Here is a 26,928-nt window from a genome sequence, read left to right on the forward strand (position 1 = left end):
AATATATCCATGGTTGTTGAGATAAATGAAAATTAAAAAGTAAATATTTGTACTCGTTTGTGGTAACTCAATTTTAAAGAATTTTTTTTTAGGTATAACAATAAGCTGCACTACAAGAAAATTGAAACAGACTTTAATTCCTTTAGCAATAAGAATTGTAGAATCCCTGAACTTTTAACAGTGAATTTCACATTTGAGCTAACAGTACCCAATAGATGGTGTGACACTCCTTGACAAAATAAATAACTCATTAAAAAATGAGAAAAAAATATAAAAGCCAAAACCTTTTTGTTCATGGAGGAAAGCTTTGTTGGTGAGGATATTAAGACCTTGATAGACTTGCATGGAATTAGTGTTGATGATTTCAATAGGAAAATAGGTTGTCAAATTAATGACTAAACGTGATTTTCCTAACTTAGTTGGATCCATTATTAATATCACATCGGGTTCTCTTCTTTGTATGTAACATCAATTTTGTTCAGCTCCAAAGGTCATAAAGTTCAAATCAATCTTTAAAAAATAATAATAAATATTTTTTATATTTTTTTATTTTTCAACAATTCGTAATATTATAGTAGAAATTATATTTTTTTCACACTCATCTTTTTTTTATTTGATTCAATTTTTTTTCTTAATTTATTAAATACCTTTTATAGTAATTTTAATCAAAATTAAAATTTAGATAAATTGTTTGCCAAACAGTTTATCTATAAAAAAGAGTTTATAAAAAAGTAAATTTATCAACTTAATTTTAAAAACTATTATTTTTTGCAAGAGTTTCATAATAGCTTGTAAGTTAAAAAAAAATCAAATCAAACATGCTTTAACAACTTATAATCAATTCCGATGAAAAGAACTCCCATGGTAATGAAACCCCGAAGATGTCATTGGAGTGACAAGAATTCCCTCCGAAGGCTCCTGACTGTGTGGATGTAAATAGAGGTGGGTAAGTCCGTATATATTACACCCCTAATACAATTTTCCAAAAAAAAAAAAGAGTATTTATATTAAATACATAGCGGATATAATCAATTCTATAATAATAAACAAACAGATTTAATGTAAAAGAAAAGTAAGAATAATCCAACAGAATTTACCCCATCTTTTAAGGATTATCCATATTAATTACAAAAGGGATCTGAAAATATTATATTATATTATTAAATATATATAGATAGATATAGACTAGTGAATTTTTATTTGGCATGCGTGAGATAGAAGACTAGAGGGAGAGGGAATTGGTGGTTCGGTGATGTCAATCCCTCACGTGCAACGAGTTTCCTTGGCGCTCTCTCTCTCTGCAGTGACAGTGTCTTAGTAGGAATACGACGCGTACATGAGCAACCGTAGCGGCTTAATAAGAAAGACAGAAATCAAAAGAAAAGCGAAGCCAGCCAGAGACACGGGGAAAGCAAAAAGAGCGGTTTACTGGTGAGCTTGCATCTCTCTGTGTTATACGCATTTGCAGGTAGCCAGATACTGAAATAATTATAGATATATTGGGCTCCCACGGCCTAAGTAGTTTCACACTGCGAACAACCTAACGAGTAATCCTTCAAAATCTTTAATAATAATAATCAATAAAAAAAAATTCTATTGTTAAACGTGAGGGTGAGGGGGAGGAGGAAGGAAGGTGGAGAAGTGAGGAAATGAAAGGTGGGGGTGGCGGTGGGGGTGGAGGAGTAGCTCCCGCGAAGCGCCGATGGAGAGGTCTGGCCATTGGCGTCCTCTTCCTTGTGGTTCTCTCAATGCTTGTTCCCCTTGGATTCTTGCTTGGTCTACACAATGGCTTTCACTCCGCAGGTGCGCCTCTATCAATCCTACAGATCTGTTTTTTCTTTTCTTCTATTTCGATTAGGGCATCTGCTGCTGCTGCTGTCATTGTATCCGATCGGAGTCCTAGTCCTAGATCTAGATTTCACTCAGTCTTTTCTATAGTTTTCTTTTGCTTTTTCGCTGCTTGCACTCTGCATTCTACTTTAACGCACGCCTGTCTATTTGCAATATGAACCAGATCTCTGATTCAACTCATCTATGCTCTTTTACCTTTTCTCATCTCATATGTGCTTTAACTGTATCTGTTTCTCACACCATCCGTCTTGCCTCATCAGCAGGAATCATGCCTCTTCAACACACTTCATCTCCAGTAAGTTTTGTTTTTTCATTACTTGTCCATTCCATTGACTGGGTTTCACTCAATTACTTTCACGCAGCATTTTTCCATTACACTCTTGTAGGATTTATGGTCTTTGAGATTATGATCCATTTTGAACCAAAAACTTTTAAGAGTCACTGTGAGGATTGTTCTGGCAGCTAAAATGTGAATGTAAAACATTATTCTGCTGCTTAAATCAGTTTCTTTCTTAATTCTCAAATGAAAAAATGTACTTCATCCAAAAAAAAAAGAAAACCTCAAGTTAAAGTAAAAAACAAATATAATGATCAATTTATGCTTTGAATTTTCTGACAGGGGGATCGTTCAAGCCATATAGATAGCCTTGTGAGAAAATTAGGACCTACTCTACAAAAGGTTTGTTTTTCCTAATGCTCCTTTTGGTGTGTGTGCCTGTGTAGCTTCTGGAATATGATGCATCTTTCCTTTTCCTTCCCCCCTTCACTTGCCCTATAATGTTATGATTGGTGTTGATAATGCTCAAGTTATTGCAACAAAATTGCCAATTGATAATCAGTTTGCTATATCCTTTTGTTAACTATGCCAGATGACTTATACGGATAAAGTGTACTTAGGGTTCTTTTTGATAGAGTTAAAGGAGACTGTTTCACACCTCTGACCATCTGATATGGGAATGGGACTCCCAAATGCGGTATGTTAATACATTGGATATCCAGTAGAGTAATTTGGATATGCTTTGTTTGGCTGTAGACTGAATAATTAGTTTCTTACCAATTACTGAGACATAAAACAACGAATTCACGTGGGCAACTAAACACACCTTGTTTCAAAGTTTATCTGTCCCAAGACAATTTCTTTATAGATCCGTAGATGATATATTTAAGGAATTGACAGAAGAATAATATTTAAGATATATTACACTGTGGTCAATAAGATGCATCTTATAATAGATAGTAATGCATGAACAATATCAGGGGAAGTGAGACTGGAAAATAAACGAAAATCCTTGTTTAGGTGATTGGAGACAGATAAGATAGGGGAGGATAGAACTTTCTTTTCACCTCTCTTTTGTTATTTAATAGTGTATCAGAAAAAATGAAAATGAACTAACTTTTTAACTGTGTGAGTAAGAAGCTAAATTATTCATCATACTTTAAATAGAATAAAATTATGTTTGGTTTTCTGTTTGAGAAAAGAAGATAAGAAAATCAGGGAATTAAATGAAGATGAAAGATGATATGCTGTCCTGGAATTGTTTCAGAGATTTTTTTTTTTTAATTTTTGTGAGAGCTTGTATCTTGTTTTAAGATGTTGCAACTTCAGTTCTTATTATTCTTCTTCCTTGTGTTAGTGTTTTCTAGTCCTTTCAAGGTCTAACTTCCTTGAGTATAAATTTCAGATGCCGAAATTCTATGCAGAGTCTTTCATATTCGTGTACTTATTGCTCGTTTAATTTTGAACCAAGAACTGGACTATGAATACCTAAACAAAGAAATTTGATGTTTTTTTTATCAAAAAGAAGAAAGAAATTGGATGGAGAGATCCTATCATATAGAATGACAAGCCGTTGAATAGCAATCTGATTTCCGTTGTCCTTGTTTTCTAGATATACCAGCAAAGTTCCTTTGAGCACACACCTCTGGATATAAGTGGATTATCCTTGCTTCTTTGATTTCATTCCTGATGACATGTTCTGGGTATTATAGGGGTTTTTTCACTACCATGAAGATAGTATAGAATTATGGTGCCAAAATGTTAAGGGTCACAGATGCATGTCTATCAGATATAAAAAGGGACAGATGTAGGGTGGGGCAGCTGCCCTGACTCAAATTGTAAACTGTTTTTAACATGTTATCAATACAGTGATAGTTTTGGTTGCCTCTTAGTTTTGCCCTGGTAAATTTGGTAAAAGTGTCGTTTTTTATATTTTAAGAAACAGAAAATATTCAAAATAATCAATGTCAATAATCGCTCTACTCAAAAGTTTAAATCATTGGGTGATATTATTTGTAGTATGGGACTCACTTGTGCAAGCGCATTGTGTTATGGAAACATGCAGGCAAAAAAGGCTTACTGCTTATTCACCTTATTGAAAAATTCAGATTTAGTAGCTAGCAGTGGTTAGCATTTGATTTCTAGATCACTTGGTACCTTTTCAAAAACCACTCAAGCAAAAGACTTGAATTATTGGGTGAGAGTCCAACAATTATGTTTATTCACCAACAAATAAGTGTTTGCTCCGTATTCATTTTAATAAAAAATTAAAGTTTCATGAGTCACCAGTTTAAAATAATAGTTACCTTTTGAAAATTTACTTATTACTTTCGAGGTTTAACATGTAATAAAAGCACAAGTAGATAAATTAAACGCAACAGTGGTATGAATATTTCTTTGATGCATATACCTATATCAATATAGAGATATATAGAATGTTATTCATGAAAATAAAGTTTGACATTTTAGTTTTTATATCATTTTTTATTGTATCCAAACAATTTTTAATTTTTAATTTTCTTTCTTTCCTTTTGAAAGCAAAGTCAAATGGTAAAATTGACAACTAAACAAAATTTGTACATTTGAACAAATACTTAATATCCTCTGTATGTCATTAAAAGAGATTCATATAATGTAGATGGATTTTTAGATGCTTATGGGTTGATCAAATTTGTCTAAGTTGTTTTTGTATTTTTGTGAAATTTTGCATAATTGTCCCTTTAATATGAATGCCCCTACTAAACAAGTTTTCTGCATCCCTCTCTAGATATACACATATGTTTTCCCCCTGATATGTAAGTGTGTAGATATATATCTGTATGGCTTGTTGTTTTACTTGGGTGAGCCATTTTTGGCACCCATGTCTTAGGTGATTCAGAGGTTGTTATGCCTTGTGGGTCCCTCTCACCGTTTACCTTGTTGGTCCATATCTTTTGGAGACTTATCTGATATAACTACTTAAGCACAAACTGGAAAACAAACACTAAGAAACACACTGAGATCTTTAGAATATTTACTGGGATTCTGTACATTTTAATTACTAAAAATGCCCTCAAGCTGATGGTAAGTTCAACTGAGAATTCATTAAAGTTTAATGCTAGTCCTAGAAAGTAATAATATTAGATCCTGTTGCTTTTATGTTTAATGACAAATTCTGAACTATTAGTAAACCCCATACAAGCTTCTTAATATACTGGCTCCTTGTCTTTTCTCCTTTGTAGTTGTCTCAAGTCAAATTTTCTGGACATTGGCGGTAGCTTTGATCCATAGATGCAATTTTTTACTGACCAAGTTAGTGAAATAAAATCATTAATGCTATCTTGGTATTTAAGTGATCTTTCCTATCTCTCTTTTTTGTGAAAATAAGAAATTAAAATTTGAGGTTTTCTTTGATTATTCGTATGTGTTATATGAGCAAAATAGATGCCTGAACATTTCTTCGAAATCAAAATCACTGGATAAATTGAGTTAGAAAGTTGATTAGTCTTGGTTCCCTTCATGAACAAAATTCAACTAAACATAAATTTTTTTTTTGGAGAGCAACTAAACATAACTTATTATTTTATTGTTTGATGGCATCTTGAAAATTAGTGGAAGATATTTATACCCTTTTTGTAGCAGGCAAATTCGGCTAGAGCCCTTCATTGAAAAGTTTTGTTCTTGGATTTCTTTCATGTGTCTTCAACTCTAAATCAGTTCCCTTTCCTCTAATTTTTCTCAATGCATTTAAGACAATGCCAAACAAGTTATATTCCATGAGCTAATGGGATTGAGGTTGTTAGTATTGTTTCATTCAATGTTTCTGTTTTCTTTACACATGGTATATACTGGTACCTCTATGTTTCAGTGTACTGTTTCAGATTTATTGGTATTACATGTCATGATCATCCAAAATTTATGCTATGAAAAACATAAGTATAAAAAGACCTAACTTTTCTAGGCTTATAATTTCTCAAGCATGACAACTTTTAGGCTCTATTTGGTTGATGCTTTTGCTATTTGCTATTTTTTTTAACAAAAAATGAGTAGAAAGAAAAATGCAAAAAATAAACAATAAGTAGAAAATAACAGACAAATAGCAACAATATCAACCAAATGGAGCCTTATTTAATTCACACTAGAACTTGATGTAATTATGAAATACTTTTAATCTTATAGTTGCATGGAGAATTTTCATATCACTTTACTATTCATTAAATTTAGTTTATGTACTTATATAAGTTTATAAAATAAATTAAAAAATAATGTATGAGTTTATTTTGTGTGTGTATCTGTTCTTTATAATGAATAGTGCCTAAGAGTTTTATCAATATTTTCTTATTTTAGTTTTTCTACTGCTTTTTTTTTGGACATAATTCTAATGGGCTTTGCATGAAAATAGCGCTTTAAAATGATCTGCGTATCATTGATTTTGTTGACCCAGATCCATCACCACACTTAACCATCTGTAACCCTAGCAACCAAGTAAAAGGACCTTTTTGAAAACAGTTGATTCTTTATTAGCACCACTCTACTCTTCTTCAACCTTAGCATTTCCTTGTCTCTCCGGCAGCCTTTACAACTTACAGCACCTTCTTTATTTTCTTATATCTTTTCCTTTGCTTTTTTCTTGTTTGTCTTTTATTTGAAGAAATTCATGCGTAGGCATAAAAAGGAAGCCCATCAGAACATATGAATGCAAAAAACTTTGTGCAAAACTCTTCTTCCAGTCAGATGGAAACAAATAGTGAAACTTTTCTGTACCAAGATAACTTGTTATGTGAAAATGCTCAAAATGTGCCGGTACAGATGGTAATCTGTTAGAAACCGGAATTTAACAAACAGTTAAATATACTGGTTTGGGGCAAAAACTAGACATACCGGCCAGTACCAACGGTGCCAAAAGAGTACTGACAACCATGAATGGAATGCCGAAAGACAGAAATGTACTTTTATCATTTCCTGTCAGACTTCCTTATGCATCAAGCATAGGTTAGGCCCCACCCAACCTTCTTAGGACCTAATAATACAGGGTCAAAGCCTTTTACCCATAGGACAGGAAATCAAAAGTTAAGTTTCCTACTTAAAGGGTAGTAATGAGCAATAATTATAATTTGGCATATAATGTTGGAGAATAGGTTTTGTAATTTTCTTCTAGCATGATAGCTTTAGGTGGCTTCAGCTCCAACCTCCAATCTCCCCCATCTCTTTAGTCCTTTCTCTTGTTTTTTGATGGTTTTCATAATTTGGAGAAATTAAAAGATACTAGTAACAGCGCCTGCCACATTCTGCATCTGTTGGGTGCTGAAAAAAATTCTATGGGAGAGGATCATCCCCACTAATTTTTCATTGAATTATACATACAACAATATCAATCTAGGGCTAATAATTCTCCACATCATCCTCTTCCTTTTTATTATCTAAACACAGCTGTTTCATTGATATCACAAGTCTTCTACTCTCCGTTAGACTTTTTTCTCTCAAATCTGCCTCAATTTTTTTTTTTCCTTATCTGAATCCTGAGAACTTTTTCTTTAATGCTTCAAACTTCCAAACCTTGACTTGCCCTTTTTCTGTATATAGTTCAAAGTTACCCTTTGTCTCTCTATAGCTCACCATCCCAACCTGGTAATGAATGTATTAGTCTTCATCTCTTTGTGAGCACTCCAAATGTTTGCTTTTGTTCTCATATTGATGTAGGGCTTAGGATTCTCTCTTAATTGGCGAGTTGATTTATTCTCCTAATCAAATATAGATGCATTAGCCATCAATGTGTTATGTTTTGATACAAAGGATTACTGTTGAATTAGGACCGATAGAATGGGTTTATAATGTACAACTACAGCTTGGACTAAAGAAAACCAAATGTAGAAAAAAAGTTTGTACCTTGGAGCTTGCTGGATTTATTGGGATTTTAATATTCGGTATTTAACTAATCATTCAGTATTCTAGTAGATTTATTAGCTAAAGTTGCCCCACGTTTTAAGATCCAAATCTTATTCAATTACTTTGAAAATGTGTCCTGATCCATTTGAAATTGTTTTTGCTCATCAATTCTCCTGGAGGGAGCAAAACTTGAAAAAATTTCATCATTCAACTCATATATGTTATTTAAGGGAAACTGTTTTATCATTCAAATCAACTTCTGTTTGCTTATTAGAGCATATGGTGTTAATTTAATTAAATGCATGTGTTTTGGTTATAAAAAGGAAGAAGGATGATATGGAGAACTATCAATCTTACATTGATATTGTTGAACATGTGTCATTCAATGGGTAAAATAGTGGAGATCTCAACTACTTTTAAATAAGGAGGATCCTTTCCCTAAAGATATTATCTAGCTTTGATTGGTATTCTATTAGAAACTTGTGGTTAGATCTTAGTTCACTAATAATTAGGGATTAAGAGATTGGATGAACAGCTCTGGTTTTGTAGTCTCTATCATTTAAGTGGTTGATCCTTGAATGCAGCAGCATCTCTTTCTATTATATGAAGTCCAGTAATGTGTGATCTAATGTTTAACTTGACTTCTTATGCAGTTAGCAGTTATCACTGTAATCATTAGTGCTGAACTTTTATGTGTTATGTTATTAAGGGACAGACATCTCAAGTGTCCAATGACTCCTGATTAGGCTTATAAAAGATTCCTCTTACTTGTGTGTAGTTTGCTCATAGTTGTTACAGCCATCATTCAGGAGTCTATGATTATATACATGTTTGCATTTAACCATTCTATCTTTCTTTTTTTTTAGGATATTCTTAAAGGCTTTATAAATGAAGCTAAAAACGAAACCAGCAGTACAAATGTCACACCTAAAAATCAGCAGAGAAAAGGTCTGGTTGGACTCGTTTTTCTTGACTGTTTTCAAATAATTTTCCGGGCCCTTTTATTAGATTTCAGTTTGAACCCACTCTTTTGTTTTTCTAATATTCAACAGGTATTCCAGTTCCGCCTCAAGTTTTGCTGCAACCATTAACCATAAATGTATGCATATTGCTGAAAAGTTTGTTACATGCTATGTGATTACATTTTAGTGCCTAGATATAACATCTCAAATTAATTTGATTTTCTCTCACAGATTAGTAGCATTAGTGATAAAGCTGGAATGAAAGGTCATGTTGATGAAAGTGAGGGATTATGTGAGTTGAAATATGGTAGCTACTGCATTTGGCATGAAGAAAATAGGGAAGAAATGAAAGATTCCAAAGTGAAGAAATTGAAGGACCAGCTTTTCGTAGCCAGGGCATATTTTCCTAGTATTGCAAAAGTCCCAGCCCAGAGCAAGTTGTCTCGTGAACTGAGACAAAATATTCAAGAACTAGAGCGTGTCCTTAGTGAAAGTACGACAGATGCTGATCTTCCACCAGAGTAAGTTATGGTTCTTTTTTCATGACTTCATAAAATTCCTTGTATAAGGTTAATTATTACAGTTTTAATACCATGAGCATAGTGACCCATTTACTGACTAGAAATGTTAGTTTAAACATAAAATTTTGCACTTCATTTTTTCCAAATGGAATGTCCACTGTGGTAAAAACCTTTATGAATGGGATATTTTGTCCCTTACCATATAACTTTTATCCTTCAAGGGTCATAAAAGCTAGAGGGGCCCATCTAAAATTAATAATTCAGTAAAGGGCAAGATTGGAAAAATGTATTCTATTTTGGGAAAACTGTACATTATATTGAAACATCCTAAAGAGAAAATGGACATTCAATTTGAAACGGAGTGAGTAATATATGGACAGTTTGTTCTTTTGCACTTGGTAGGTCTTTGTCAGATATGTTGGTTCATTTTCCCTCATTTGTGCTAGTTTGTCCAAATAGAGTAGGGACATTATCTTTTGAGTTAATTTAGATCATTCTTCTAAAATTGCTTGCTATTTGTTTGCCTGAAAGACTATGCCATGTTTGGTGTTTGTCTTGCACTTGATATGCTAATCTGTTGCATCTAGTAGAACTATATCTTGCCTGTATGCTTTTTAAACTCCTGTCATAAGTGTTCCTGATGGTATGATATAACCTGATACTTTGTATTCATTTATTGAGTATTAAGTCAGGCTGCTGTGACAATTTAGATAGTTTTTCCCCACTTTCCCACTGCCTGTTACAGCAATTTAACTAAAACTAGCATTGCGTATTCTAGATCCTAAAGATATCTCAGAGAAGGCTCAACATCTCTGTGGGCCTGCATGCTTATAATGCTTACAGCATGGATCCACCAGTTTTCTTGGCTTCTCTCTCTCTCAAATTCTGTCTATTTGGCAGATTGGTCAGATAAATAGTGCTCACAGATCGTGTATTGTTTTAGCTACCTAGAAATGTTCATGTCACTTGCCTAAGCATGAAGTGTATTTTACTGGTTTGTTTCAGGATTGAGAAGAAGTCACGAAGGATGGAAGCTGCAATAGCCAGAGCGAAATCAGTCTCTGTGGATTGTAATAATGTTGACAAGAAATTGAGACAAATATTTGACCTGACTGAGGATGAAGCTAACTTTCACATGAAGCAGAGTGCCTTTCTTTACCAACTTGCAGTGCAGACAATGCCCAAGAGTCTGCACTGCCTGTCTATGAGACTAACTGTTGAATATTTCAAAGACCATTCATTTGATAAGGAGCTGCCTGAGAAATTTTCCGATCCCACATTGCAACACTATGTTATATTCTCTAATAATGTCATTGCATCATCAGTTGTTATAAACTCAACTGTTATGCATGCAAGGGTATGTCATAGTTATTCTTTGATGTCATTTCATTGTTTTATTTCTCAATTCTGTTGGTGACACTGACTGGTTATTCTGCAATATTTCAGGAGAGTATGAACCTGGTTTTTCATGTGCTGACTGATGGACAGAATTACTTTGCGATGAAACTGTGGTTTCTCAAGAATACTTTTAAGGATGCTGTAATTCAGGTGTTGAATATTGAACATCTTAATTCAGAATACTACGATAAAGCAACTCTATCTCACCTCACCTTACCTGTGGAGTTTCGAGTTTCCTTTCACAGCAGTGATAATGCACCGGCAATCCATGATAGAACGCAATACCTATCTATTTTCTCTCATTCTCATTATCTTCTTCCTGAGATTTTTAGAAACTTGGAAAAAGTTGTGGTTCTGGATGATGATGTCGTTGTCCAGCAAGACTTGTCAGCTTTACGGAGCCTTGACATGGCAGGGAAAGTGATTGGTGCTGTCCAAATTTGTTCAGTGAGGTTGGGTCAGCTGCGGAGTTATTTGGGCGGAAGCAGCTTCGACAAAAATTCATGTTCCTGGATGTCTGGATTGAATGTAATTGATCTTGTAATGTGGAGAGAGCTAGGCATTTCTGAAACTTACTGGAAGTTGGTGAAAGAGGTGCGTGATTGCTTATGTTTGATAATCTCTCTTATCAGTTCAATTAACATGCAAAACACTGTTTGAAAATGGCATTAGTTGCATGACTTGATATGAAATGAACCTTTAACATAACTCCAATTTAGATTGGTGTCTGTATATTTTGCTACAGCACTTTTGGCAACAGTTTTCGTACTCCAATAAAATGTAGAGAAATTATGAATATATCAGTTAATTGAGCAGTTAGTGGCATTGAACCTATGATTAGAATAATGAAGAGCTACTGCTGTGTAAAATATTAAAATTTTCTGACCATTTCGACTGCATTTCTTACGTGAACAGAAGGTCAGCATGAAAGAGGGATCAGCTTTGCTTGCAAGCTTGCTTACTTTTCAGGATCTAGTATATGCTCTTGATAGTGTGTGGGTTTTATCGGGCCTTGGTCATGACTATGGGCTTAATATTGAAGGCATCGAGAAAGCCGCAGTGTTGCACTATAATGGAAATATGAAACCTTGGCTTGACCTGGGAATTCCCAAATACAAGGCCTACTGGAAGAAGTTTCTGAACCAAGAAGATCAATTTCTAAGTGAGTGCAACGTAAATCCATAAAGAGCTGGTGGTCAGGTTGACTCTTTGAATCCTTGGAAAATTGAGGGCTCAAGGAACTAGGTGCTGAGAATTTTGACATTGAGCTAGATTTTTGAAGGGTGTTAGATGGCAACAAAGTGTAGCTGGTGATGGAACTTGGTGCAGATATTTCTGATATTTTTCAGTAAATAAAAGGAGTGCAGCAAAACCTTGGGATTGAGTTCCCTGGAGGTGGCTACAGTTGCTAGGGCAAAAGATGGATTTGGGGTTTTCAAGTGATTGTTGGAGAATGCAGAGAGTGATAGGAAGAGCTTCATTGTCTGCTTCTAGCATTATCTGGTACAGTGAATTAATGCGAGAAACCTTGACAAAATAAAATATACAGAGAAGGTTGTGATTTGCATGTCCGTTCCAAGGATTTTCAATTGGCCATTCAAAGACAATGCATGCTTGTTGGTGAGAAACAGAGTGCTGCTGTGCCCTTCGGATTTGGATTTTCTATTTGATTATAAAAAATCATTTGTTTTGTTTAGGTCATGAAGAAAGCACTGAACTAAATTCTCCATTTATTTTGTATTATTTGATGGTGGATTTGTCAATGTTCAGATGAATAGAGTTCGCCCCCAAGTTGTGGCGCCTTTACTTGGAAAATAGCATCATGCCTTTTGTAGCCACCCAGCCTTACCATTATTGCTGGTTTGTCAAATAATGAAGTTTTACATATTCCTTTTATACACTTCTATAACTTCCAAGTACAATCAATATTTTAACACATCATTTGTCGGATTTAACAATTTATTTCTACTTATTTGTTTTTCTCGAGTTAATATGTATCATATCAGATCGAGATTATTAATTTTATAATAATATTCTTGTAACTACACTTTGGATTTAGTTGGTCAGTTTTCAGCATCAAGGGAAAGTGGAAAGATAGAAGACCTCAGATCAAAGTACAAGTGTCAACATGGTGGCTTGGAGTTCCAAAATTAGTAAGTGAACTTAGCCTCTACCTATGGTATTCTCCTTAAAATCAATTGCTAATGTTCAGTGATTGTTGGCTTTGTCCCTAAGTTTAGTAAGATAATAATAGCAAGTGGTAGATGTGGTTCAGACAAATGTGGCAGACCAGTTGCCGTTCTTAATTGCAATAAACGAAAGGAAGATCGAGTCAAGCCCATGTGAACTTAAAATTCAATTGGAAATGTGAAGGAATGGGAGCTGTTACTGCCTTATAGGAGGGAGGTGTTTTCTTGCGTCAAAAAAACGTGGGCAAGTGACAAAAATGGTGGTGTCGACAGACGTGGCAGATCTAATGGCAAAAGTGAAAGCAAAAACATGTGATATGATCCTACGGAACCAAGAGTTCTATAAATATTGATGTGGTAGTAGACTTGATGATATTTATAAGTTCCATGAGTATTTCCTTCAATCAAGTCAATCAATCACAACACATTGGCTATCAAAATTGTTCAAATCTCAAGTTCGGAAGCCTCTTTCATTAGAGAATTTGATGCAATTTCTGCCTGTCAGATTCATTACCTTGTTTCTGTTAGGATTAATATATGCCTTATAGCCAATTGGTAGAGTATAGAGGTACGTTCTTGTTATATTTTGCAGTACATTTAACCAATAAAGACTTTCTTTATTTACGAGTTTATATATTAATTATTATTATTTAATTTTAGAGATAAAGTCTATGGAATAAACATGCTTTGCAAAGAAATTAATATAGTTTTATAATTATAAGATCTTTATTGCTTTAAAGCATTGTTCTTAAATTGTCCATAGTCTATGTTTTATCAAGATAGAATATTGATAAAGTCACGAGACCAGCATATGTAATAGTTCTTATAAACTAAGCAACCTATACCATAAGTTGAAATATGGAAATACTTAAATAAACATGTGAGTGCTAGTTAAATGAACAAGTTCACTAAATATGAACTATCAAAATAATTTCACATGCTATCTCACTCAAGTGTCCATGAAAACAAATTCTCATGCGATAATTGAATAATTTATCTTTAAGATGATTAGATTATCTTGTATGTGGAGTGTTATACTTTAATACCATCTTATGTAGTCCTAGAGATGTACAATGGGATGGGTATAGCATAAAGCATACGGAGACAATAAATGATCAACAAAGGTATCATCACTCTAAGTTGTTCTAAGAGGAATATTACATTTCTTTTTGACATGTATTAACACAAGGAAATCTTCGGTCAATGTGGAATGAAGATTCCGAAAAAAGATTTTTTTAAATTTCATTAAAGAGTTAATGACTAGTTTTAAAAGATAACAACATGGTTAAGACATATATAGAGTAGACACTAAATCATACTCTATATCTTACCAATATTGGAAAAAGACGTGCAATTAAGTTACAAAACATAATAGAAATTTTTTCATGACCCAATCCTTAGCCATAACCGATGCACGGGCCTAGTAGGCAAACCCTCTCAACCCAAGCAAGCTTCAAGACCAATATTCAAATGTAGCCACGATTGCAAAATATGTGAGAATACATCCCATCTTAGCTTAATGGAGGTGTATTTGTTGAAATTCGTGGATAATGGAAGTTAGGTTATAACCATGGTAATTAGCTTCAAAAATGACTAAATCTTACCTAAAAATCAAGTTGGAAGCTTAATCTTTGCTATATGGAGTCCACAAAGGCTAAAGGAAGGTTTGATGAGTGAAAGAAAGTGTTTGAAGGCTGTGAGAAGTGAGAAATGAGAGAAAAATTATGCTAGATCTTTTATTTTTTATTTTTAACTTGAAGCCCTTGGGTTGACCCTTTAAACCTTAGCGGTTAATCTTTAGGCTTATTTTTTCTACCTAAGGTGGCTAGGATCGACCCTTTAACCTTAGGGGGTTGATCTTAGTGAATTCTAGTAGCTTATTTTGAATTCCAACTTGTAGGGATTGACCTTTTAGCCATTGAGGTTGGCCTTAGACATTTCCAAAAGCTGATTTCATGTTCTAACTTGTAGGGATCAGCCTTTTATTCTTTAACGGTTGATCCTAGAGCGTCTAAAAAGGTTTTTTAAGTGTTTTTTCTTGTAAGGGTCGACCTTTTCTTCCATGAGGGTTGATCTTAAACCATACTAAAAGCTATTCCAAGTTCCTTGTGCTGTGGGGATCAACCTTCCCTTCCTCAGGGGTTGATCCTAAGCATATTGTTGTTCAATTTTCTATCCACGCAATTATACGTATCGAAAAGATAATATAATGATGAGTAGAGTATCATTCTCACAGAGAATTGTTTTAATTTTTATTATTAAGTACTAAAATTGACATACCATAATCTTATCCAAACAATTAAAATTATAATTAAAACTAATAAACTAAAAATAAAATTAATCTAAAATCTATTAGCAAATTTACTTTATTAAATTCGAGTGACTACTAGACCTAAGATTATAATGTCCTTCAATACTTCATCTGATTATTGTCTCTCTCTCTCTCTCTCTCTTAACTCAATTTAATGGATTAAGTTGCTAACCTAGAGTCCTAAATTATTTACAAGTCTATGTCGAGTTTTTCATAAAAATACCTCTCCCAATTAATTTACTATATGTCTATGCAAAATAAATTGAAGAAATATTCATTAAGTTTGTGCTCTAATTTTGGTTACGTATAGCTTATAGGTGTATGTCTATCTTATATGCAAATCAAACCATCTATGTGTATTCGATCATACGTTATTCTATTCAAGGTCTACCTAAATTTTTTTCGTCAATGTTTAACCTAGATTTCCAATTCAATTTAATTGGTGGCCAGTCAACTAGAAGCATTAAGAACAAAATAAAATAAACAACTTAAATTCATCAAACATAAGTAAAAGAGAGATAAATAATTCATACTACATATTGAGTTCAATCATAATCTTAAATTAATGAATTAGTTCTTCATCAAGTCACACATCATCATCAAATAAAATTTAAACATTCAAATCAAACTAAGAAAAATAAGAACATAACAAAAAGATAGAAAAACTCAAGAATTGTATTCTTGATCTCCAAATCTTTTTGAATCCTTCAAATTATTTTTTTCTTCAATAACTTTGTGGTTTGACTCTTAACTGTTAATCTGGTGTTTCGTTCTTTTTTTTTTTTAAGTCCTCTGAAAAGTTGTTTTTACAAGGCTTTGAAGTTATGACAAGTTAGGTGGAGAAAGAAGTCAATTTCAGCTAGGATTTTCCTCATCTGACTATGTGGGCCGTAACCTGACCCAATTAATTAACAGAAATCGTAATTGCTCTAGGACTACTGCAGTGCGTCAACTTTGATAAGATTTTTGACCACCTTCCACCTTTAAACTCAATGAAATATGAATCCACAGACCTATTTCTTTGAGAAATATTACCAAGATTATATTGAAGATTACATACTTAAATATAATCTAGTTGACCAAAATTTTGCTTCAGATTGCTCCAAATATCAGCTATAGAATCCATGTAGAAAATAGTAGATGTAGTAGGAGGTGTAATGGATTCCATAAGCCAAGCCAAAATCAAGTTATTACATTGAATCCACGGTCCAAATAAAAGATCTATGCTAGCTGGTTTAAGTACGGTTCTATCTATGAATCCAACCTTATTCCAGCTTAATAAAGCTAGCATAAAAGCCCTACTCCAAGCTACATAATTGCTAAAAGTGAGTTTATGATTGATCACAACTGATTCATAATGATCAGTGTGATGTAGAAAATAAAGTGATTGTGAATCCATAATTGAAGTTGTAGAAACTTTTTGAACTGATGTGTTTTTCGTTATCAACCATAAAAAAACCCAAGAAACTCACAAAAATGATGCAAGATTCAACAAGATATTAACAAGAAACAATGCCAAACAAGAATTCTAATATATGTAACTAAAACATATTGTATAGCAGTGAATCTTCAACATAAAACGAAGGAAAAGTAAAGGAAAAATCATACCAGTAACCTTAGTTCATGCTTTAATACCATGTGAGAATTTGAGGAAAATCAAAGAGGAAACAAGCTATTGCTGGAAATTTTCTAGTATCTTTCATTAGGAGAAAAATGAATACAAGCAAGACTATTATAGTTTATTTCCAACTAACTGAATAAAAGGAAAAAGTGGTTTCAAGTTAGTTAATTCCTAACTAACTAATATTTACAATTAGTACAATGTAAATCAGAAAAGTAACTTATTAAAAATAAATATACATGCGTTGCTATACTTTTTTCTTTTATAAGCAAACCATATGGACAACACGTAACCTTTTTTTCTTTAGTATTATGCTATGCCTTTTAATCCAGACTTCAAACAACTCTCTGCCTTTGATCTTCATTAAGCCTTCTCTACCTTTAATCTTCATTCATCTATCTTAATGTTGTCGGATTTACCACACAAGTGCACGTATCATTAACAAGTAATATAATGAAGAGTGGAGTATCATTCCAACAAGGAATTGTACCAAAATTTTGTTAAGTAGTAAACTTAACATAACTCAATTTTATCCAAACAACCAATTTTTAAAACTACTGAAAACTAAAGCAACTAAACTTAATAACAAAAATCACAATTTAAATTGATAAACTCAATCAAATAAAAGTCTAGAATCACAATATCCCCTCAACACTTCCTTTGAATATCTTCTACTCTTTCTTTACTTACTTGACAACTAAGTTGTTAACCTAGAGTTTTAATGTATTTATAAGCCTCTTTCGATGCTTTTATAAAAATATTTCTCTTAACCAATCTACAATATTCTTATGCAAATTGCAATTAAGAAAGACTCATTAAGCTAAGACTTTAATTATGGCAACATATGACATGCAAGTGTATTTCTACCTTACACATGAATCAAATCAATCATCTCATGCAATTGATATTGAACATATGCTATTTCATCCAAGGCTTACATTAAACTCTCTCTTTCAACTCCATTTAGATTACCCTATCTATCTAATTGGTGATTAGGCAATCAAACATATTAAACACAAGATTGAAATAAACAACTCAAACATTATCAATCACAAGCAAATGAGAGCATAAAAAATTCAAACTACATATTGGCTTTAATTGCAATCCTAGATAAAGAATTTAGATTATCATAACTACTAAAAACATTATCCAAAAAAATATAACCATAAACACAAAACAAATAAAAGTAAAAAGAAAACAAAGATTCATTTGGTCTTCAATCTTTAATCTTTAAGAGTTTTTCCTCACTTTCTTGCTTGCTTGATAGCTCTTTTTGTTTAGAGAAAACCTACCTTAATGGTTGTTCTCGAGTGCTCTAAAAGGGTTTTTAAATAAAGCTCAGAATTCTACTTGAATTGAAAGTCCAAATTTTTTGAAACCCGAGGTATCATGTTAGCACTAAGACGTTGAGCTTTTTGTCTTGGCCCGTATACTCTTCTTCATAGTGTCGTGGTGCCCAACGATCTGTCTTCTCTGCTTTGCCTTGCTGCAGTACTTCAACTTGTGATACAATTTCCTCTTTCTTCTAGGCTGAACTGGACAAAGTGATAGACATGAAAGTTGTAATTCTCGCTCCCAACTTTCTAATGGCTTAAGAATCATGCCAATTGGATTCTAGAATGAAAGTTATACTCAAAATACCAGAATATGTGTAGGGGAAATATGAACCTTTTAAGCACTTTTCTTTAACAATTTAAAGCCTCTTTCAATTGCACATCTACAAAAGCAACAAATGAACTCAATAATAACTAAACTAAAAGCAAATTATCATCAAACTAATGTAAAATATCTTAAATTAAATCACCCAACATGATTTACTAAATTAAGACAAATATATAAAAATATCTAATTCATAAACTAAATCTTAAGAACTCTCTCTTACTCAATCTCTTCCTTTCTCTTCTCTACAACAATAGATCTTGTTTTTGAACAATAAAATCCTAAATTCTTAATTCTTAATTTTGATTCTTCAAAGTGATATTTATTATACTCTCCTTATTAATTTAATTCTTAATATTTATATCACTCTTCTATTTTGAAATTACTTTTAAACAAATATTAATAGATAATAAGGTAAAATCTTTGATTTGATCAACAATGGCTGACTTTCCTTAAAGTTGGTTTGAGTGAAATGTATAAAGCAATTGGAAAAGGTGAAAAGCAAAACATCAACACTAAAGAAATATAATTGCCTTCTAGGAATATAAGCGCAGTGAGTGGTTTACAAAAATTACCCGACCTGCAACACATAAAAAATCCACAGAATTTAGGCTTTCTTTTAATTCCCAACAAGTCCACATATTCCAAGTTTACTGGAGACCAAACAAAAATATACCCAGCATAACCTCTTTTTAGATCTATGAACAGATGAATCCAGAAAACAGTCCTAAACAAAAATTTAATTTATTCTTTGCGTGAGTGCCACAAAGATTATCACGTTAAAATTTTAAAATAATGTGTGAGTTTCAAAAGTGTTTGAAAAGCCTCTTTTGTTAATTAAAATAAAAGTGATAAATAAACAATTATAATATATAGAAAATGGTAAACTAAAAAGAAGATCGAAATAAATATAATTTTAAGAATCAAAATTAAAAATTTAAAGTTTTAAAATTATAATAAGAAAAGAAGACTGAAAAAGGGTCGGTTGGCTAAATATACCACGCTCACCCTCGTTCGGTAGGTGCTGTATGGCTATCAAGACATATGACCGACGTAATTTGTGGAACCCTAATAGGGTTGGCTCGCTTGGCAGACCCTTTAAAACAAAAAAAGAAGAGTACGAGAAGAAAAAAAGAATGGGTGAGATGGAGTTGAACAGAGAAAAAATATATTTTTATTTTTTCATATAATAATATTTATTTTTAAATCTTTTAAAATTTAAAATTTATATTTTAACGATATGACATCATTTTTATGCTCTAACAGCTTAAGAGAGCATTCACTATTATAGTGCAACAAATATACAATATTACTTTTGTCTAGGCACAATTGCCTAATGTTGTATAGCATTGTTGCGTGTTCCAGCGGTAAGTAGTCACCTCGCATCAGGCCCAGAGTACCTGATAAGCACGCTTGAAACCGTACCTCTGCCTTCGCACTCATTTCTCGGTGGTTGCTTTTCATACTGAGAAGAGACATTAGAGCTTGCGACTAGAAGACATTAGCCATGGCTTCATCCGTTTCTTCCCAACAGGATCATCAGGTGCTTCTTCTTTTTCTTGCTTTCACTTTCCCTTGCTTCATGTTATGCTCATTTTTATATCTTCGGAAAAAAAGTCTCTCCGAATTAGTATGATTTTTCTGGTCTCTTTTCTCTCCTTCTTTGTTTCTCTCTCTATTCCTGGAAAAGAATCTTGGGTTTGTTTCTCTCTTATTCTCTAACTTTTTTCTTTGTTCAAAAGACTTGACTTGAAATCTTAATCGTGTTGTATAGCAGACAGAACCCAGAAAACATTCCTCTCCTCTCGGTGTCTGTTTGATTCTAGATAGAGTTTTAATTGACTTAACTCGTTCTAGCAATTCAAACGCTTCGTAATTGAAGTTTATGTCATGTTGATTCTCATTCCAATTTACATACATGTCAATGTGTCTGGCTGATTACGAGTTCCCAGCATTTCTCCTGGCTTCGCAGCTTATATAAGTTTGACATGTTTGGAAAATTCACTCATGCTTCTTCATTAGCTCTGCAGGTTCTAGTAGAAGCAAACTCCTCCGCAAGAATTCTAAGCTTGAACAGGCCTAAGCAGCTTAATGCTCTTTCATTTCAGATGGTATGATCAGTTGCTAATAGGATGCTTCAACTGTTCAGTATTTGGGAGTTACCTTTATTTCATACAATTAGTTTTTTAATCAAATGCTTTATGTTGTAATTTTCCTTTGTTTAATTACCATATGAATATGCTTTAACGTCAGTTAACCTTATCTCTCTGGCCTTGGTTGCCGTAATATGTAATTCTATCTGCTATCAATTATGCTTGTACCTCATTTATTCTTTTATGGTTTGAGAATTCATTGATCACTTGTCAGAGTATAATATTGAATATATGGGTGGGTCAAACAACTTTCTTTGCTCTAGTTGTTCTAGTAACTGCTAGTTCGTGTAATTTCTGTTGCATGCCTTTCTATGTCAACTGCATATAAATGCCTACAAAGTTTTGTCCTTCCAATAGGATCGTGTGTTCAGCTCTGTAGCATGCACTTTTATTATCATGCTTTTCTTCTCCATTTCTACATTATCTGCATGACTGTTGCACATATTTCATCAACAACCTTTTGGTCACAAGAATTCTTTGAAACATCAAAATAGCAAATTTAATATTTTTCCTCTTTACTGCAGATTTCTCGCTTATTGGAGCTTTTTCTTGCCTATGAGGAGGATCCTAATGTCAAGCTGGTAATATTGAAGGTACTGTCCTTTGAAAAGACAGCTTAGTACCCATTTTCTTGTAGTTCATTAAACGAAAAATGTGACAACAAAAAAGCTGAGAGGAACATTAAATTGTAGAAATTTGAGTCTGATGACATTTTTGGGTTTCATTGGTTGTATACGAGCATGTGTTGTCTCTGCTCTCATGTCAAGCCAATCAGATTTGTTTGACGGCACATTTTGGGGTTAGCCCTTCAGCTTGCTTACACCTAAAGTGTGCAATGGAAAAGGCTATCTATTTTTTGCATTTATCTTAGAACATCAGCATGGTCAGAACTATGTTTTGTCTCAATCTCCATCAAATTGATTCCTTTCGAAAGTACAATGGGCCCTTCCATATTAGCATAGTAATCATATCTGGTTCTTAGGTAAAGGCCAGATAGGATATAGTTCTCATTGTTGCCACTTGATTGGCGTAATACACTTGAAAGGGGCATTGTCAGCTGAGTTTTGATTACTGATAGTCCTTACTGTAATCAAATTGTCGAAAGCATTAGTTAATTTGCATGCATTTTGAAGTTTTTTTTGTTTAACTGTGGAAGATTTGCTGGCTAAGAAGTTAGTAAATTTGACAAATGCCTTCTATAAGACTAATTTCTTTCATCGGTTATGCAACCAAATTTTTTAGCATTAAAGAGAATGCACCTGATGGCTGGCAATTTGTCTGTAGGGTAAAGGAAGAGCATTTTGTGCTGGTGGAGATGTTGCAGCTGTGGTACGTGATATTAGAGGAGGTATGGATTCTTTCATTGTTTATGGATACCTCTTTCAATCCTTTAGGTTTGAAAGGTGAATAAGTTACATTATTAGTTTGCAATCATCTTCATTTTCTCTTTGTCTACCTCAGATTTGCTACCATTTATGATTGATCTTTTGGTAGCACAGTTGACCGCATTTGAAGTGCTGAGTCAAAAGTTTCTTCACTTTTTTGTTGGATAAATTTAAAGTCAATGATTATTTGTTATCCATTTATATGCTCTAGATGATTGGAGAGCAGGAGCCAAATTTTTTTTGAAGGAGTTCACCTTAAATTATTTGATGGCAACCTATAGCAAACCGCAGGTAACCCAATTGGCATTAAGTAAAATCTCACATAAGAGCTGGCTTTAGCCTATATCATGTATATGTATGTTTCTTCTAACTGTGAAAATTCAAATCTCATTCAAGGTTTCAATTCTTAATGGAATTGTTATGGGAGGTGGGGCTGGTGCTTCAGTGCATGGTAGATTCCGTGTTGCAACTGAGAACTCGGTAATTGTCTTTATGTTGCTTTTTGAAGTATTTTTCAATTTTCTTGCATGTATTAGAAGAAAAAAAATGTCTATATTAGCATTCTTAGCCAATATTTTCTCTATTGTTAATCAATAACAATAAGTCCCCAATTAAAACAAGTTCATGTCTACCACAGATCTTGTCGAGTTTTTACTTTTTCTATAAATTGATCAGACAATCTGATCCTGTCAATGGCAGTTTTGCTTTTCTGTAGTTATATGACTATATATTGGATGTTTTGCAGGTTTTTGCAATGCCTGAAACAGCTTTGGGACTCTTCCCAGATGTCGGTGCATCATATTTCTTGTCAAGACTCCCTGGATTTTTCGGTAACCCCACTTATATCCTTGAATATCTTTATATATGCCCTTAATAATTACTAGTATTATTAAGATGTCGTATGCTAAATCATTTAAAATAAGATGAACCTTTGTGTCACCTCTTCATTAGCACCCAGGATTTTGCCTGATGCCTTTTACAGCTGCAAGGAAAAACGCAAAGGCAGTAAGACACCATAAATTGGGTTCTTGACATTATATTGCTTTATGATAGTACAATAGTTATCTTTTCCGTTTGTTGGCTCTATTTTGGTTCATAGAGCTGTTTCGTGGTTGTGCTGATTGTTCTACCTAGCCAGAAACTTGTACACGTGAATTTGCTTTGTATCTAGCTTCACATTTCTTTGACAAATTCTGGCAGGAGAGTACGTTGGTCTTACTGGTTCAAGGTTGGATGGTGCAGAAATGCTTGCCTGTGGCCTCGCAACACACTTTGTCCCTTCAGCTGTATGCTTTTCAGCCTAAAATACTCTCTGGATTACAAACATAGTTGAGTTTGAATATATTTGGGGAAAAGTAGATACATTCAGTTCGTTGAGACAACGTGATCAGAGGGAACACATAACAAGTTTTAGCTTCATTTTTTCTTTTGCAAGTAAAATTAGCATGAATACTTCTTCTTCATCTTCTATCTTAACATTAATCTTTGAAAGTTAAAGTGTAGAGTTTAAATAAATGTATGCTTTCTATATTGTGTGAAGCTAATTTTATAACAGTAACCAGATTTAGCTTTTGAGGTTTTAGAAATGAACTTTTTCATAGAGAGCTACTTTTGTAACTAAAACCAAATCTTTCCTTTTGGTTGGGGAAACTAAAACCTGATGTGTTTGCACTTATTGAAGCAACTAAAACTGAAAATACATTGTTCTATTTATCTATGCTGCGTGAACTGAGGAAAAGCTGCACTGTGAGTATTTTAGGTACACAAGTAAAAATTCATATATTTAACCTAACAGGTTTAAGAACAGGCTTAACTGTGTTGAATTACATGACCCAAATCACTGTGTAATACTTCAAAAGAGTAAAGTTATAGCTTCTAGTTAGGATAATCTCTGCTTCTGTCTTGGGTATCAAGTTTAAGTAATCTAAGAAGTGCATGATGCTTGTTAATGTTTATAAAACGCTAGACTATATATGCATATTTTGTAAGGGCTTAATTGCACATTTCTTGCACTTGAACTGTACATGACTTTGGAGATTTGAAACCATGTCAATATCTTTTAATTCCAGAAGAATGTCAACATCCATTCAAGTTGCCATGTGTGGAATTGTTTTTCCTGCACTAAGAAAGCATTTTATCATACGCAGTGTCTTATTGGAATCCTTAAAAATCTCTGCTGAATTTATAATCCAAAATGGGCAGTGTGAACAGTGGCTTAGACATTTTACTTTCTTTCTTTTGATAATTTGAGTATCTATGTTATTTGTTCATATCTGTTCACTTACCCAACAGAAGTTAGCCATGTTAGAAGCTGCACTGTGCATTGTAGATTCCAGTGATCCAGTAATCATTTCCTCAATTGTTGATCAATACTGTGAGCAACCCTCATTGAAAGAGCAGAGTGTGTACAAACGGTTAGTTTTCTATTAATAATTCAATTTCCTGCACATGGTTTGATCCCTGCAGCCCATTGAGAGAGAGAGAGAGAGAGAGAGAGAGAGAGAGAGAAAGGAGGGAGGGATCTNGAGAGAAACAAAGAATTTCCTTTTGTTTTTCCTCGATATCTGGAGAAACAGTTGGCTTTTGGCTTCTTGTGGGGAGAGACGAGAGAGAGAGAGAGAAAGAGGGAGGGATCTTACATATTAACAGTGAATATAAAATTTATTTAATATCTGCCCTTGTATATGATTCTCTGTTCGTGGAATATTAGGTAGCCATGTCTTTCCTAAATTCTCATTATCATTGGTGATGTGGCTACAGATTAGATGTCATTGATAGATGCTTCTCTCAAAAAACGGTTGAAGAAATTATATCTGCTCTCGTAAGTTGATGCTGTGATTTTGTTAATTTTCAGAAACATTGATTGGATTCTCTCATTTGGTCTTTCTTGCATGTGTTTTAAAGTTCCCTGCTATTTACTATACCATCAGTATATGCCACCTAAGACAACAATCTGATGAACCCGCTTACACAGGAGAGGGAGCTTGTTCACAAAATGGATGTTTGGATCTCTACAACAATTCAAACATTGAAAAAGGCTTCACCAACAAGTCTTAAAATTTCTCTTAGATCAGTAAGTTAACATATTTATATTGACTGAGACATGCCAACAAGATCATGCATTGAGGTTGCTTTAGGGTTTTTCCTTTTAGTAGATTTTACCACCCAACAGCTCTGATATACAGTGTGCACTATTTATCATTATTTTTGAGTTTAGCTCATTTCGAAATTCACCTTGAATTATGTAACCATCCAAAAGATGTGGCACTTATCAATGTCAGTATAAGAATATTTTTATCTTATACTGCTAGGGGCACAGCTGAAACAAGAAAGATTCAAATTAAATAAGGGCTTATTTTTTCCTTGAAAGCAAATTGATTTCCTTCTATGTTAGTGAATAAAGGATCATGGATTATCTAATTTGGAGGTTGTTGTAAGCTTTATCAATAGTTTCATCTTAATGTTGACTCTGCTCTTATGATATCAGATTAGAGAAGGGAGGCTCCAAGGTGTAGGTCAATCCCTTGTTCGTGAGTATAGAATGGTTTGTCATGTCATGCGGGGAGAAGTCAGCAAAGACTTTTTTGAGGTTTCAGCTGACTCAAATTTCTGCTTCTGTTGGGTGTTATTTAATTTGCTTTATTTCTTATTGCTTCTTGAAATAATTAAGATCTTAATTTCTTAATGCAGGGTTGCAGGGCTATACTACTGGATAAGGATAAGAACCCAAAGGTGGTATTTCCATTCCTGAATCTTAGATCACTTATTTGCATTATATGAAGTTTTTTTAGTAAACTGATGAATTCCCTCCCCCTCCCCTCCCCTCCCCTTGTGTTTTGCCAGTGGGAGCCATCCAAATTGGAGCTTGTTACTGATAGTAGGGTTGACCGGTATTTCTCCAAGATGAACACTGAAGAATGGGAAGATCTAAAGCTTCCCACTAGATCTAAGCACAAATTGCCACTATATGCCATTGCAAAGCTTTAGATGACATTTGAAATGATGTTGAGTATAGGGCAGAAAGTTGTAAACTCTATAATAAGCAAAGCCAGTTTGGGTATATGCATAAGCTGTTATTGGCATTTTACATGGCCAACTGGTTAAATTTATATGAACCCAATAACAAATGTCACAGTTAATGATATTGGTTATGCATTTTCTTGGAGGGGAGGCTTTGCATTCTCCATTTCAAGCATAGAAATAGCCAATAGGCATTCATTCATTCTTCTCTCCAAACTGGCAAAAAAGTACTTGCAAGCCCTGTTTGACTGGGCTGCTTCCGCCTTCCTGGAATTTGGAAACAAAAAACAAAGAATAGTTCTACCCCTCCGGCATCAGACGTCAAGAGTTATGTCAACTAAACGCAATACTCTCTTCATAAATGAAGGAATCTAGGGGACAAAAGAGGGGCTCAAATTTGAGAGTATGGTCATGCAAATGAAGGTTTCTGGTAAAGCCATTAGATAATTAGTGATGGATGTGTCTGGAAGCCTGTAAACATTGAGGGCTTACCTTAGTTTGGATCTCAAAGAATGCTCGCCGACTTAAAATTTATAATTGATTAACCAGTGTCAGTTAAAATTTTATTACGTAAATATACGTATTGAATAGATAGTATATAAATAAGCAAAGTATTGATCTCACAGGAAATTGATTTAAAATTTTACTAAATACTAAAATTAGAACAAATTAATCTTATCCAAACACTCAAAATTAATTGATTAACTAAAACTAAT

General features: G+C 33.6%; 2 protein-coding genes across 6 annotated transcripts; both read left to right on the top strand.

Annotated features, from left to right (window-relative positions):
- LOC18601302 (probable galacturonosyltransferase 7) lies at positions 1,224-12,810 on the top strand. 4 transcript variants are annotated; one of them, XM_007032206.2, is made up of 9 exons: positions 1,224-1,803; positions 2,112-2,146; positions 2,471-2,530; positions 8,860-8,941; positions 9,046-9,092; positions 9,187-9,476; positions 10,482-10,833; positions 10,923-11,468; positions 11,790-12,810. In XM_007032206.2, exons 1-9 carry the CDS (start codon positions 1,650-1,652, stop codon positions 12,057-12,059), a joined length of 1,836 nt encoding a protein of 611 aa, XP_007032268.2. In that variant the 5' UTR covers positions 1,224-1,649; the 3' UTR covers positions 12,060-12,810. The 4 variants fall into 4 exon arrangements, with proteins under 4 accessions (XP_007032268.2, XP_007032269.2, XP_017975050.1 ...); XM_007032207.2 differs by having other exon boundaries at positions 2,115-2,146; XM_018119561.1 differs by lacking the exons at positions 8,860-8,941; positions 9,046-9,092.
- On the top strand, positions 19,981-26,387 carry LOC18601304 (3-hydroxyisobutyryl-CoA hydrolase 1). 2 transcript variants are annotated; one of them, XM_007032209.2, is made up of 14 exons: positions 19,981-20,197; positions 20,685-20,765; positions 21,332-21,400; positions 22,092-22,155; positions 22,404-22,483; positions 22,589-22,672; positions 22,938-23,022; positions 23,393-23,478; positions 24,485-24,606; positions 24,953-25,013; positions 25,167-25,265; positions 25,680-25,781; positions 25,883-25,924; positions 26,036-26,387. In XM_007032209.2, the coding sequence occupies exons 1-14, from the start codon at positions 20,162-20,164 to the stop codon at positions 26,177-26,179; spliced, it is 1,155 nt and encodes a 384-aa protein (XP_007032271.2). In that variant the 5' UTR covers positions 19,981-20,161; the 3' UTR covers positions 26,180-26,387. The 2 variants fall into 2 exon arrangements, with proteins under 2 accessions (XP_007032271.2, XP_007032272.2); XM_007032210.2 differs by having other exon boundaries at positions 19,983-20,197; positions 20,677-20,765.

Source organism: Theobroma cacao, chromosome 4 (genome assembly GCF_000208745.1).
Source record: "Theobroma cacao cultivar B97-61/B2 chromosome 4, Criollo_cocoa_genome_V2, whole genome shotgun sequence".
Taxonomy (NCBI): Eukaryota; Viridiplantae; Streptophyta; class Magnoliopsida; order Malvales; family Malvaceae; genus Theobroma; species Theobroma cacao.

Bases quoted from the DNA above. Each gene is read 5' to 3' on its own strand.
- LOC18601304 (XM_007032209.2), top strand. From the start codon at position 20,162: ATGGCTTCATCCGTTTCTTCCCAACAGGATCATCAG. The intron at 25,014-25,166 runs GTAAGTTGATGC...CCGCTTACACAG, and splicing joins AAGAAATTATATCTGCTCTC to GAGAGGGAGCTTGTTCACAA. The intron at 25,925-26,035 runs GTGGTATTTCCA...GTGTTTTGCCAG, and splicing joins ATAAGGATAAGAACCCAAAG to TGGGAGCCATCCAAATTGGA.
- LOC18601302 (XM_007032206.2), top strand. From the start codon at position 1,650: ATGAAAGGTGGGGGTGGCGGTGGGGGTGGAGGAGTAGCTCCCGCGAAG. The intron at 8,942-9,045 runs GTCTGGTTGGAC...AATATTCAACAG, and splicing joins TAAAAATCAGCAGAGAAAAG to GTATTCCAGTTCCGCCTCAA. The intron at 10,834-10,922 runs GTATGTCATAGT...GCAATATTTCAG, and splicing joins CAACTGTTATGCATGCAAGG to GAGAGTATGAACCTGGTTTT.